Genomic DNA, 15,747 nt, shown 5'->3' with positions numbered 1-15,747 from the left:
AATTATTTCTTGGACCCCCTATCACTTTAAGAACCGCCGTTCTACACAGAAGAAAGACCTGTCTAGACTCTGCCCCGGTACGAGTTGTGTCGATCTATTCATTAGCCTGTTTGTTTGATGAAAAAAGATGAAATGTAGTTGCAATAAATGTGTTAAGAATCAATACAACTGCAGCAGTGGAGGACTATTATTCTGCTGCGTGATACTGCGGAAGAACTGATGACGGCACAGTTTGATCTTCGGCTGACCAATCAGCAGAAAGGGGCGTCTAATTCCCACCCACGTGTAGAAATCGAATATTCAAGCTGTTTATTCATTTTTCCATCCATGAATGAAAAACGAAAATTTAAGCTGAATTCTCGTTTTTCGTTTTTTGGAAAAAAACAAAAAAACGAAAAAGGAGCCGTTTTCTCATTTTTCTACTTTCAATATTAAATCAAAAAACGAATGATCGAATGATACACGGATTTATCAGCATCCAAGTTTTTTTAGTCTAATATAAATGAATGTTTCAATTCTATGTTTAAAGGAAAACCATTTATCTTACACTATCAACTAGCAGCCAATATTATAATACTTTTGTATATTTACACACAATAAATGTATTAAAATCAAATCATATCAAAGTCTTATTTTGTGTTTGTGTGTATTAACTTTTTCATATTGCTTCAAAACTATAGTTAACTAAAACATTTTATTATAGTTATAATTTTTATATTAATAAAATAAAATTAAAAGGCAACATTTCTCATTTTTATCAGTTTAACTTCAAGTACTAAAATAACCAAAACCAAATACACTAAAATAAAAAATAAAATGACTTAAAACAAAAGTTAACTGAAATAAAATAAAAACTTAAACTTGTTTTATTTCAGCTGGTTGCCAAGGCAACATTTCTCATTTTTACATGAAGTAACCAAAACATCTAAATTAAAATTAATAAAAGCTATTAAAAAAAAAAAAAAAAAAAAAAAACTAAAAATGACAAAAACAGCATTTCTAAAACTTAACAAAAATTAATGTGAAAAATATAAAAATAAAATCTCATTCAAAATATAAACTATAATAGTATAACACTGCTTCAGAAATGATAACTACAACAATACAGTGCTGCAGATAATCAATCAACACTTTCTCTCAATTTATTGTTGTACTGTTGATTGTTTTTTCTTTCGCAGCCTGTTCCACATCGCACAGTTTCTATATTTTCACCTGATCTCGTAACCGGTCTGTCTCCTCCTGATACGCTGCCAGCTGTTTCTTCCACTGCTCCACGTTAGCGTTAGCCTCATGCAACGCCGCCACCAGTTTAGCATTACTGTCCTGTAAGGTGAAGAGCTCGGCCTCCAGATTCATCTCACAGATCGAGCTGAAACACACAACCCTGATCTGAGACGCAGCCCATTTTCCCTTCAACTTCACTGAATATTGTTTCATCAAAATAAAGAAATTTTATTGAAGCTTTAATGCTCTGTGCATCAAAGCAAGCATGCACACTCTTAAAAATAAAGGTGCGTCACGATGCCATAGAAGAACCTTTTTGTCTAAATGGTTCCATAAAGAACCTTTAACATCTGAAGAACCTTTCTGTTTCACAAAAACTTCTTTGTGGTGAGAGAAGGTTCTTCAGATTATATAAAGCTAAGAAAGAGATGGTTCTGTAAAGAACCTTTGACTGAATGCTTCTTTGTGGAACCAAAAATGGTTCTTCTTTAGCATCGCTGTGAAGAACCTTTTAAGCACCTTTATTTTTAAGAGTGCACTCTATAAAACAGCAATTTAATTTTATGGCGTTAGCATGTGAAAATTCACTGCATTTATTTATGTACATTTTTTAAAGGGGGACACTTTTCATAAAGGGTTAAACAAGAGCAAAATGGAAACCAAATATGAATAATCTAATTAATGTATATTAAATTAACAATTATCACCATGACAACATAAATAATGTGCTTTCCCAGGTATCAAAGTTCATTTTATGATATTGACAAACCAGGGTTATTATCGCTTACTAAAACTAAAACTAACATTTTTGTTAATTTAAATAAAGCTGAAATAAAATAAAATATAAATATTGTATGAAAAACTAGACAAACATTTGAAATATTGCTTTGACAACTAGATTAAATAAATTTAAGTTGAAGCACTAAAATTACTAAATTAAATGACATAAAATTAAACTAAATTATATAAAAACTAAAACTAAACTAAATCTACAGCTGAAATAAAAATAAATTAAACCTTAATATTATATAATAATATTTAAATATATATATAAAAATGACAAAAATAGCATAAAATTACAAAAATTAAAACAACAACTAAAATTAAAATGAATCTATAAATTAAAATTGAAAATTTAAGAATAAAAAATAACTTTATGTAACAATAAAAATAAAATAAAAACTATAAAAGTATATAAATAATACTAAAATAACACTTTGGCCAACAAAGAAAATAACAAAACGGAGTAAATTAAAACTGTCCAAATGTGTACCATTGTTTTCACATTCTGGCTCACAAATAATGTCAAAAAACAGACTACTCCAGTTTTCAGAACAGCATCTGATCTGTAATTTCCTTTGACTGCAGAAAACTGTGCAGCGTTTAGGAATAAAGTGGAGCGTCACCACACACAAATGCTCTTCACTGGTTACTTTTACAGGAACTATTCAGACGCTCTCCATAGCAACCCTGTTTGAAAAGAGACCTGTGATGATTGAACACAAGAGCAAACGGCTGAGAATGAAAGGACATGCTGATTCCTGTGTGTGTGTGTGTGTGTGTGTGTTTATTACTCATCAGACTAATGGCAGATCAGTACAGCGTCTCTCCTCAATGTGTCAGACGAGCTGCTTCACGAATAGAAAACCACCAAAAATAAAATAAAATAAAAAAATAAAAATTCTATGTAAAATGTAAAAATCTTTCTGTTTGCAAACAAAATGTGAGTGGTGCTTGCTAGTGATGTACTGAAATTTATTTTGGTTTCTTGTTTCTGTAAAAAAAATCAAAGTTTTAATTTCAGGGTTATTATAGGTATGTAAAACTAAATCTAAAATTCTAACCATTAAAAAAAAAGTTATTTGAAATAAAATAAATGTTAACTGAAATAAAATAAAATATAAAACACTTTCAGCTACTTGCCAAATCTACAATTCTTATTTTTATTTAGTTTAACTTGATGGTTTAGTTTAACTTAACTAAAACTAAAATAAAAAATAATAAAAACTACTGTATATAGACACAAAAAATGACTAAAACTTTAACTAATATTCAAATAAAAACAGAAAATCTAAAATTAAACACTGATTCAAAATATTAATAAAACTATAATAGTAACTCAAAGATATAAAATAACACCATTTTATTCAGCTGAAAACTAAAAGCAAAAATAAAGTTTATTTAAAAATAATTTAATTAATCAAATGTATTTATTTAATCAACACTGAACATTTAAATTGCACAAAAGGCAGTTTTATATCAACTTTTTAATTATATAATTATGTTTCTGCTCCAATTTGTTGTTGAATTCTAAACATTTCAACAGTGGCTGTAATAAAACTAATTGTCATGACAGATTTATTCAAACATACATTAAATAATGAAGACAAGAGGTTAAAAATATAACGAATATGTAATATAGTGCATATATACTCCTCTCTAGAGTTATTTTTCTAGATAAATACTTTTATGGATGTTAAATGACTTTCCTGAGGTAAATGTGACATTACAAGAAGCTGTTTTATTGACGTCTTTCTGTGGTTGAAACACTGATTGAGGGATTACATGAAAGATTATACATTTCAGTAAGTTGTACTGTCTCTTTTAGCACCTTCCGATGTTCATTCATGTTTATTTCTTCCTCTAATTAAAAATCATTGCTTTGTTTAATTATTTCAGCCCTTCAAAACTGATTCAGTCGAACCAAAAATGCAGAAATGTCGATGAAATTCGGCGCCAAGATGCAAGTGTGCTGGAGGCGGTTGCTATGCAGTTGCTAAGGTGTTCAGAACAGTTGCTACAACAACTCACATGTAATTGTTGGCGCTCAGAAAGCTGAATTTAGGGGCATTTTATGGGCTCTTTCATGCAGGAAAAGTCCCATTATAGTGTGATAAATGGCTGTTACACTCTTCCTCCTCCAATATTTCCCCACAAATGTGTGAAGGGCGGATGTGTTTAGTCAGACGTCTTACCCCTCTGAGAGCATCTTCTTAATGCGCTCCTTCTCTGAGGACAGAGTAATGTCAGCGCTCTGGCTCCGGAAGAGCTTGTCCTCCGGTCCGTTCACACACATCACAGGAGGAGACTGCAGCTCGTCAGACAAGTCCTACAACACACACACACACACACACACAAGAACACTGTTATCAGATGAATCCAGATACACACCGACAGCTCAGCCTCCGTCTGACTCACACTGACAGACTTCAAGGTAAATCCTTTTAACAGACAACTGATTGTTACACTAAAAAATAACTTACTATATTTACAGTAATATAAATAAATAAAAATAACATATAAACAGTGCCATCTGTGTGTCCCAGAAAATACTGCTGAACTTAGTCCTATTATTTAACAGATGACGTAATGCAAACTAAATACTTTTATTTTAAAATGTTTTTCATCATGTTGGCATATTATGAAAGAAATGTGATCCTGTCACAGGATACTAATATTGTTATAACTGTAATAGTACATTGCAATGTCAATGTGTGATTAATAGGCACAAAAGATAATATCAAACAGTGACACTATCAGAACATAGTCAGCCATTTATTACAATTCTAAATATATACATTGCTTATTGTGTATAAAACACTAAATAATTTCAGTCTGTGTGCACTGAATTTATTTAATACACGAGTTTCACAATTTGAGTTGAATTACTGAAATAAATGAACTTTCCCCGACATTCTAATTTATTGAGATGCACCTGTATATGTATATATATACATATATAAGCTGGGGAACCATGATTTCTTTAAAGTTCATTACTAATGTTTTTAAACGAAATGATACAAAAATACACATTTTCAAGCACAAATGGCACTGCTGACGAGTGACCCAGATTTCAGCAGGTAAGTTTGAAATGCATAACAAGGACATTCTCAGTTTTGTAATAATAAAAGGTGAGCAAATTCACCATAATTAGCAGAATTCTATCATTACAAATAGACCAGCAATAAACCAGTTTTTAGTTGTCATTGTAAGTCATTATTTCCACTTGGTCATTTTCCTTCATTTCATCATTCACAGGTATGAAATATGATTGGTTTCTGGTGAAGGTGAAGCCCGTCTGTGAAAATGACCTGATTTTGCTCCTGCAGTGGCAGATGATGCTCCAGGGTTGACTGTGGGAGTCAGCTGATTGTGGAGCTCGAGGGACACGTGATGTGTGTGTTAGAGTGTGATAAAGCACAAACCCCCTTTACTACATCAACAGCAGCTGCTTATATTCCCACAAAACTCTGAATCACACCGCAGCGCTCATGCTGACGTGTGTGGGAGAGAATGTCAAACTCACCTGAGAGAACTGACGGCATCCGGATTGAAAGCATTGAGAGAAAACCATAAGAGATACAGTCATTCCCATCATTTATCTTGTGTGGGGGAGAGCGGTGGCATTTTACATGCTGCTCACACACTTCTACAAATCTACCTGCCATCTTTTGGATAAGAAACATGTAGTGTCAAGCAAATAGATTAAAAATTAGATCAAACTATTGCGATATATTGAGTCAGAATGTTATAGTGGTTGAGGGCAAAAGTAACAAATTAAAATATATTAGCCAATTTATGTCAAATAAATATATCATTGCTTTAATGCTTATAAACAGTACTTAAATTGACCAGCTGCTAGTTATATTTAATTAAAACTAAAACTATAAACTAGTGCTGTCAAACGATTAATCGCGATTAATCGCATCCAAAATTAAAGATTTTGTTTACACAATATATCTGTGTACTGTGTTTATTTATTATGTATATATAAATACACACCCATGCATGTATGCATGTATACATTTAAGAAAAAGATGTTACGTTTATATATTAAATATATTTATATATAATATAAATTATATGAATATAAATATGTACACGTAAATACATGTAAATATTTTCAAAATATATACTGTATGTGTGTGTATTTATATATACATAATAAATATACACAGTACACAGATATATTATGTAAACAAAAACTTTTATTTTGGATGCGATTAATCGAGATTAATTGTTTGACAGCACTACTATAAACATCAAAAAAACTTTTCTTTACTTGAATAAAAAAAAAAACTTGTATATAATATATTTTAAAGATGCAGTCTTTTAATACAGTCATACAATTTTTATTTCATAGTTATTACAATTTCCCCTCAGTGAAACCCTACAAACATGAGATTAAAATCAATGTTATCAAAACTTCAGACGGCAGAAAAAATACAGGACATTCGAAAATTAGAAACTTTAACGCCTCAAAATTATTTTATGGCTGAAATGACCTCACTTTGATCCCCCCACATGACTGTAAAGCACTTTGGGTGTACAGCAATACACAATAAAGCGCTATATAAATGCATCATTCATTCATTCATTTCATTTCCACCAACCTAGAGAACTCTACTGAGCATGTGCAGTATAAGTGTCACTCCAGTTTGATTGCAATTGAATAAATTCTCACAGTCAGTGTTTGAGATTGACAACAGTATTTGCAACTCTCGTTGTCTCGTTCTCACAACAGGAGCAAGACTAAACTATGGTCTGTATGAATGAGTAACTCTTAAATCTTTGACACCAGTCCAAATCAAGCCTAAAATCCCATTTAGGTCATAATAAACTAAACTCAAGCTCAAAATTCAGTTGTGAATCTTGATCGTACACGCTTAAAAATAAAGGTGCTTCACGATGCCATAGAAGAACCTTTTTTGTCTAAATGGTTCCATAAAAAATCTTTAACACCTGAAGAACCTTTCGGTTTCACAAAGGTTCTTTGTGGCGAAAGAAGGTTCTTTAGATGATAAAAGGCAAGAAAGAGATGGTTCGTTAAAGAACGTTTGACTGAAAGGTTCTTTGTAGAACCAAAAATGGTTCTTCTATGCCTCTATGGCATCGCTGTGAAGAACCTTTTAAAGCACCTTTATTTTTAAGAGTGTATCTAGATTTCAGGTGTCGCTCTGGATTATAACCAAACTGTGTGTGAATGCAACAATGTTTAAAGGGTTAGTTCACGGGTTAGTTCACCCAAAAATAAGTCCATGTTTTACTCACCCTCAAGGCAGCCTAGGTGTATATAACCTTCTTCTTTCAGACGAATCCAGTCGGAGTTATATTAAAAATGGTCCTGGCTCTTTCAAGCTTTATAATGGCAGTGGGTGGGTGTTTTTGTTCAACAGTCCAAATGTAGTCAAATAAAGCGTTTTTGTAAAAAAAAAAAAAATCCATATTTAAAATTATATAAACGGTTTTGTGTAACTTCCGCTATCCTCCGGCGGATGTTGTAGGCGCAGCGCATGCGAGTGTGAGACTCGTGAAAACCAACGTTTGTTTACAGGAGCAAAGGAAGCAAAGTTTCCTTACTTTACCAAAGGAAAACCAGTCTCCTCTTGGCTTATATCGAAATCCTCCGACATTTTTCTTTACAAATCCTCGTTTTGTGCTTCTAATTCATGACCAGCGTTTTGTTTTGTTCTCTCTCCCTCGCGCTTCCGCATTCATCACTAATCACCGGCGCTTACACTACGCATACGTCCTACGTCATCCATCCAGAACGGCTTCCGCCTACAACAGTTAGCAGAAGTGAGAAAAAGGTGTTTATATAATTTTAAATATGAATATTTGTCTTACAAAAACACATCGATTTGCTACAGGAGGCCTGTATTCACCGCCCGGAGCCGTGTGATGCGCGTTTTAATATGGATGAATGCGCTTTATTTGACTACTTTTGGACTGTTGAACAAAAACAACCACCCATGCCATTATAAAGCTTAAAAGAGCCAGGACAATTTTTAATATAACTGATTGGATTCAAGTCAAGTTCAAGTTCAAGTTCAAGTCAAGTTGAGCTTTATTGTCATTCTGCTGCATGTGGGGACGTACAGTGGAACGAAATGTCGTGCCTCACAGGACCACGGTGTTACATAAATACAGGCATACAACAATGAAGTAAAACAGTAAAAACCTATACAGTAAAGCAGTAAAAACCTATACACAACTAACCTACTGACTGATTTTGATTATAAATATACTATATATATATATAAATGTTTACCTATACATAAGTTAAAAAAATACAGACTATACGGATGCTTCACATAAACACTGTACCTATACACAGCTAACCTACTGACAGATTTTGACTATGAATATACTATATATAAATGTTTACCTATGCATAAAAAAAATAAAAAATAAAAATAAAAATAAAAATAAAAAATAAAAATACTGGCGGAGCAGGCTCTGATGCTCCGGTACCGTCTTCCTGATGGTAGGAGCTGGAAGAGACTGTGGGAGGGATGGGTGGGGTCCTTCACGATACTGTTGGCTTTGCTGGAGCATCGTGTAAGGAAAATGTCCAGGATGGAGGGGAGAGGGGCACCGTATATGATTCGTCTGAAAGAAGAAAGTCACATACACCTAGGATGCCTTGAGGGTGAGTGAAACATGGACTAATTTTCATTTTTGGGTGAACTAACCGTTTAACACTAAAACAGGACTGATGAATGCATTCTGCTGCTGAAGCATAATTCAGTCCTCTCAGATGCTGTGTAGCGAGAACGGATGCAGACAAAAGCGAAACTGAAGTGGACTGAGCAGAATTCAGTGTGAACAGCAGAACGAATGGCTCTTGTCAGAATGCCAAGGTCTGCTTCTCTAACGGCCCTTCAACAGCCTGCTGACCTGAAAAGACCAGCAGCTCGACATCATATGAGAAGACAGACACTAGCAGAGAGCTAGATCACTGTCCTAGTTCTCCTCTCACTTCACAGTGAGACGAATGACCTGCTCTAGGATTACAGTAACACTTCTCTTACCACACACACACACACACACACACACACACACACACACACACACACACAAGATCTGTCAAATGAAGAGCAGAAACTACAGGAAGATGAGTAAAGCTAGGTGGCTATGGGACATTGCCAGGGAGTTGCTAAAGTGTTGTGTGTGCCAGGGTTACCAAGACGTTGCTATGCAGCTGCTAAAATGTTGTGAATGGTTGTTAGGATGTTGCTATGTGGATTCTAAGGAGTGGATGCAATGTGTTGACAGGTTCTAGAATTTTGGGTGGTTGCTAGGGTGTTGCTATGCAGCTGCTACAGTGCTGTGAGTGGTTGTTAGGATGTTGCTATGTGGATGCTAAGGAGTGGCTGGAATGTGTTGCCAGGCTTCTAGAATGTTGGGTGGTTGCCAGGATGTTGCTATGCAGCTGCTAAAGTTTTGTCAGTGTCAGGGTTGTCAGAGTGTTGCTATGCAGCTTAATGTAACACAAGGCTTCTAGAATGTTGTTTGGCAGCCAGGATGGTTGGTAAGGAACTGCTTTAATGCATTGCCAGGCTGTTAGAATATTGGGTGGTTGTCAGGGTGTTGCTAAGCAGATACTAATGTGTTGTGAGTGACAGGGTTGCCGGGGTGTTGCTATGCAGTGCTCTGAGTGGTTGATAGGATGTTGCTATGTGGTTGCTAAGCAGTAGCTTCAATGTACTGCCGGTCTTCTAGAATGTTGGGTGGTTGCCAGGGTGTTGCCATGCAGCTTATTTGGTGGTCTAAATGGTTACCAGGCCATTTCTGTATGGTTTCTAAGCTGCCCAGTGTTGCGAGTTATTGCCTGGGCAAAGTAATATGGTTGATAAGGTGTTCATCACTCCTATACAGTTGCTTGGGCTTTTCAAAGCAGTTGCTAGGGTGTTGTGGGTGCTTGCGAACAGTTTCGGTAATTAACTGGTGCCTGAGGCTAGCGAAATGAACAAAAATGTCATCAAATTCAAGATACGGGGGCAAAAATGGTGCCTGCACAACCTGTTTATGTATTGTATATGTATACGTATTGTCACACCTGAGGCGCTGCGATACTGAGAGCTGCGGTGCTCAGCTCCATCTTGTCCTGTGATTTCTCTCTGGCCAGACGCACAGCTTCCTTTACCTCTTTAAAACGCTCCGCAAACTGCAAAAAAAACACATAGTGCTGTATTATATAAGAGGTGATGCAAGTATGTGCAAACATGTCTGTGTAAAACTATATTATGTTGGTTTTTTCCACCTTCTTAATTTAATTTGAAGCATTTGCATTCATGTATTTGCACAGAGACAATGCATTGTTTAATTTCTTTATAAATGGGCCATTAAAGGTCACATATCATGAAAATCTGACTTTTCCCATGTTTAAGTGCTATAAGCGGGTCCCCGGTGCATCATTCCAACCCAGGAAACGTGAAAAAGAACAAATGAGTACATTTTTTTATTAAGCCTTTCTCTGCAAGCTTGTGAAAAAAAGCCGCTTAGATTTCACTCCCCCCCCGTGATGTAGAAAGGGGATCTTATTATAATACTACCGCCCTTAATCTGCAAGTTTCCACCCACGGCGCCTCCATTGTGTTTTGTGTTTGTTTATTTACTGTATATTACGTTACTGCCACACAGATCTAATATAAACATGCGATTTCTTAGCCAGCTGTTTACGTTCACAGACATGAGTGAGTGTGTTTTTGTAACTCGTGTGTTTTTTTACGTAAACTTGTGTGTATTTGACAGTTTAAGCGCAATAAGACATGAAAGAGTACTCACATGCCGTGTGACAGCCGCTTTCTGTGCGTTCGCTTCGGATGTGTGCGCTCAGAAAACTGCATATCAGAAGTTTAAACTAATATGGTTTAAAATGCATGATTTAAGCGATAGACATGATAATCAAAACCAAACAGATGTTTTTTAGCAGAATATCCGAGGCATGAGCTGTAAAGGCACAGCCCAAATCTGGAAAAGGGGGCGGGGAGCAGCAGCTCATTTGCATTTAAAGAGACATGCACGAAAACAGTGTGTTTCTGCTTTCACTCAGTAGGCATCTTCAAAATTATGTAATAAATGATCTGTGGGATATTTTGAGCTGAAACTTCACAGACACATTCTGGGGACACCTGAGACTTATATTACATATTATAAAAAGGGGCATGATAGATCTCCTTTAAAGACATTATTGTCCTGATGTTCACACCTGGTGCAGCTGCTGCTCTGTGGCGAATCCGAGGCCATAGACGGTGTTCGCTCTGCTGTCTGCCCACTGACCGAACTTCTGAGATGTCTTAGTGAAGGTCATGTTGGGGCTGACTGTGCTGTTGATGATCGCCTGCCAAAAGAGAGGACATCAATCGCAGAAAATTCTGAATAAGCACCCATTTAAAAGAACAAAAAAACAGAATATTAATTGTGAAAATGTAAATAGTTGACGGTACCCATTGACTTCCATAGTATGGAAAAAAAATACAATGGAAGTCAATGGCTTCCATCAACTGTTTGGTTACCAACATCCTTTAAAATACCGTTTTTTGTGTTTAACAGAAGAAAGAAACTCATCCAGGTTTGGAATAACATGAGAGTGAGCAAAATATGATAACTTTCATTTTTGGGTGGACTATCCCTTTAAGTTAAAGTTAAAAACATCATAAAATCGGGCAACTTTTACACAACATGTGCAAGAATACCAGAAAGGTTTGTGATGCAAATATCTGTAAAGCACTGTTTACATGGAGCAAAACATAAAGATTATTCCCACCTCAACAGGATGATTTAGAACCATTACATCTCAAATAACATCTATTTTTAACCACAACATCTGACCTCAAATAGACCAAGAAAGAGCGATACTGTAAACATGATTTATGCAAGTTTATGCAAACTGTTGATATTATGTTGTGCTGTTTGGGACAGTATTTGAAGACGAGTGTGTATAAAGAAGTTAGAAGAAGAATACTGTACCATAGCAAGCTGGTGTAAGTGTTTCATGCAGCTTTAAATAGAAGATCATTAATAAATGCTGAAGCCTAAACCGCAATCGTTCAGGTCAATAGTCTGACTGGAGCCACACTTATGACCCCTGAGAGAGTGTAAGACATGAAATCTAATAACTGTGAGGGACTGTGATGATAAACACTTCATGTTGAATGTTTTATAAATATCTAAAATGAACCATGTTTTTTTTTTTTTTAATCTGAACAAACCAATAAAGCTGCACAAAGATGATCACAACACTTCAAGCCATTATGATGAAGCAATAATACAACTAGAAAGACCAATAGAGGTGCTTATAAATGATTCTGTCTTTAAAATTAAGTCTTTTATCTTCAACATTTTTGTGATCAAACATACTGAAAAAACAGTCAAATTGTGAAATATTATTACAATGTAAAATAGCTGTTTTCTATGTGAATATAAAGTAAAATGCGCAACTGAATTTTCAGCATCATTACTCCAGTCTTCAGTGTCACATGATCTTCAGAAATCATTCTAATATGCTGATTTGCTGCTCAAGAAACATTTCTGATTATTATCAATGTTGAAAACAGTTGTGCTGCCCAATATTTTGGTGGAAACTGTGATACATTTTATTTTTCAGGATTCACAGATGAATAGAAAGTTCAAAAGAACAGCATTTATTTGAAATAGAAATCTTTTGTAACATTATAAACGTCTTTACGGTCACTTTTGATCACTTTAATGAGTCCTTGCTGAATAAAAGCATTAATTTCTTTACTCAACACAAAGTTACAAACTTTAATATATTGAATATAGATATTATTTTTCAGGATTCTCTGACGATTTTGATCATTTTGTTTAATTTAATGCATCCTAGCTGAACAATAAAAATGTTAATTTCTTAAAATTATATATATTTATACACACACACACACACTGACAGTTAAGATACTAAATTTATAAAACAGTTAAGATAAAATATACAGCAGCAAAGATGATTCTATATTTTAAAAAGATGTATATGTATTTGTCTTTATAAATACTGTCACTCTTAATTGATTTAATGTGTCCATGCTGAATGAAAAAAAAACTATATAAATATTTTTCTAAACTAAAAAAAAGAGCATCTCAAACAACTCAAAAGAGAGGTGAAGTTAAATACCAATGCATGAGATGTGTTTGTTTACAGTAAAAATACATATATTAGAATGATTTCTGAAGATCATGTGACACTGAAGACTGGAGTAATGATGCTGAAAATACAGCTGCGCATCACAGAAATAAATTACATTTAATAATACATTCATATAGAAAGCAGCTATTTGAAATTGTAATAATATTTCACAATATTACTGTATTTTTCATCAGACTAAAGGAAACTCTGGATCATATTCATGAGTATCAAGATAGAAAACAGCACCATATTCTTTAGCCAAACAAATGCCTGCGATATTATTGGGCCTCTTTTCATTTTCAGACTCATTGAGAAGGACGGCAGACAGACAGCGAGCGTTTCTGCTTCTGATAAACATCCGAATAACACAGCCATGAACCACAGTGCATTCATAGAGCAATATTAAAAGAGCAAAACAATTTGAATGTGTGTGTGTGTGTGTGTGTGTGTGTGTGTGTGTGTTCATTCATTCAATCAGCAGTTTCCTCACAAACACACACACTACTGCTCAAAAGTTTGGGGAACGAAAGAAATTAATACTTTTATTCATCAAGGACGCATTAAATTGATCAAAAGTAACAGTAAAGACGTTTATACTGTTACAAAAGATTTCTGTTTCAAATAAATGCTGTTCTTTTGAACTTTCTATTCATCAAAGAATCCTGAAAAATAAAATGCATCACTGTTTCCACAAAATATTGGGCAGCATAACTGTTTTCAACATTTATAATAATCAGAAATATTCTTATATATCAGCATATTAGAATGATTTCTGAAGATCATGTGACACTGAAGACTGGAGTAATGATGCTGAAAATTCAGCTTTGAATCACAGAAATACATTACATTTTAACAGATATTCACACAGAAAACAGCTATTTGAAATTGTAATAATATTTCACAATATTACAGTTTTTACTGGAATTTTAATCAAATAAATTTTGCCTTGGGGAGCAGTAGAGACTTTTTTTAAAAAACATTTTGTCTTCGATTATTCCAAACCTCTAGAAGTCCATTTCCTCCACGGAATAAAAACAAAGGTAATGTAATTGCGAATGTTTATCTCAAAATTCAGACTTTACATCTTGCAATTCTGACTTTTTTTCTCCGAATTGCAAGATATAAACTCAGACGCCACATCTCGCAATTGTTTTTTTTTTTTCCTAACAGATTAAAAAATGAATTGCAACTTTTTATCTCACAATTCTAACTTTTTCGCAATTGGGAGTTTATGTCTCACAATTTATATAAATATATAGTTCAGTCATGAAACTCTATATGGCGCATTCTGACGGGGTGTTAACGTAACTGATGATATTCAGAGAGTTAAACAACTTGACACAAGCTGATTGGTTCATGCTGCATATGCAGCCAATGAGCTTACTGCCTTGCATTTATATGGCTGGCTAGCATTCACTAGAGATTCCTGCAGCGCGCTTTCAGAGTTTCTCTGAAACCCTCCACCTTCCCCAGCTCCACCTGTATAGATCTGCTACGGGGTTATTTTATATGCTATTTGTGCAGCAGCAGTATGTCTTAAATACTCACGGAACCGTATCGCCGTATGCACTGGCAAGAGCAAGTTCCTGTTCTTGCTTGCAGCAGCAGCAATAATCTACAACTACCGCAATAACCAACAGCAGCAGCAATTCAGCAGCAGCATAGCAGATCTGTTCCGCCAAGACCAAATACATTAACATTGTCATATCCATCACCATGCTAAAATGTTCCAAGAGTTGTAATAATTGGAATATACTTATCTAAATTTGCAATTCTGAGAAGAAAAGACCAAACTGTGTTCAAAACTGCGAGAAATAAACTCAGAATTGTGAGATATAAACTCGCAATTCTGAGTTTATATCTCACAATTCTGTTTATGGAATTTTTGGAGACTTTTTTTTTTAAATGTCTTTTACCATGTGTCAGAAACAAGCCTCTATATTAACCCAAACAGCACATAAAAGCAAAACAAGCTGTCATTGGTCACTTCACATGTCAATCAGATGCTGTCTAAGTGGGCGGGGCTTGACCAGAACAATCTGCAAACAGTTTCTGTGAGACTATCGTAGTGACTCAAGGTCGTCTGTGAGCTGCTGTCTTTCCTCCTGAGCGCTCCACTCTTCGATCAGCGTCTCCGGTCGAGTGGTTAGACAGCTCTGATTCGCTCCATCAACGAGTATCGATTATCCCGACAGGATGCAAGTCATGCAGCTCTGCACCGATGCGGGAGTTTTCCTGCACTCAACGCTCCTCTCATTCGCTCTGATATCAGGTGTTGAGCTCTTAACCTTCACTCCAGCGTAATTCCTCTCGCGGGGAGTATTTCGTTCAGCTCTAATCACATGCACTCAATAATCACCATCTGAAAGCTTGTAGCTGATGGAGATGTTTATTGCGTTACGGATGGATTTCCTGGCATACTGCACTGTTGATAACCACGAGAGGCTTTCTGCAAAACCTACGGCATGCTGCTAGTGTGCAGTCTGTGCAACATGAGTGCAGTATGCACATGCACTGAATAGCATGATGACACACATTTGACAAAATGTGCAATAAACAAGCAAACAACATTAAGTGCAATACAGTGTCGCACTATG

General features: G+C 35.1%; 1 protein-coding gene across 2 annotated transcripts in view; it reads right to left on the bottom strand.

The window, feature by feature from the left end:
* Positions 1-15,747, bottom strand: part of LOC107696283 (homer protein homolog 3-like) — a 37,683-nt gene that overhangs the window by 7,232 nt on the left and 14,704 nt on the right. The window contains exons 5-9 of one of the 2 annotated variants that reach the window (XM_016496570.1): positions 11,219-11,350; positions 10,067-10,174; positions 5,531-5,539; positions 4,200-4,333; positions 1,213-1,369 (exon numbers count right to left, since the gene is read on the bottom strand). In XM_016496570.1, the coding sequence (XP_016352056.1) occupies positions 1,213-1,369; positions 4,200-4,333; positions 5,531-5,539; positions 10,067-10,174; positions 11,219-11,350 (540 nt within the window). The remainder of the gene's footprint in view (positions 1-1,212; positions 1,370-4,199; positions 4,334-5,530; positions 5,540-10,066; positions 10,175-11,218; positions 11,351-15,747) is intronic. The other variant, XM_016496579.1, reaches the window with a different exon arrangement.

This window comes from Sinocyclocheilus anshuiensis, unplaced genomic scaffold (genome assembly GCF_001515605.1).
Source record: "Sinocyclocheilus anshuiensis isolate Anshui unplaced genomic scaffold, SAMN03320099.WGS_v1.1 scaffold217, whole genome shotgun sequence".
NCBI lineage: Eukaryota > Metazoa > Chordata > Actinopteri > Cypriniformes > Cyprinidae > Sinocyclocheilus > Sinocyclocheilus anshuiensis.
The sequence above is the reverse complement of the archived record's forward strand: the minus strand, read 5'-3'. Positions and strand labels throughout refer to the sequence as shown.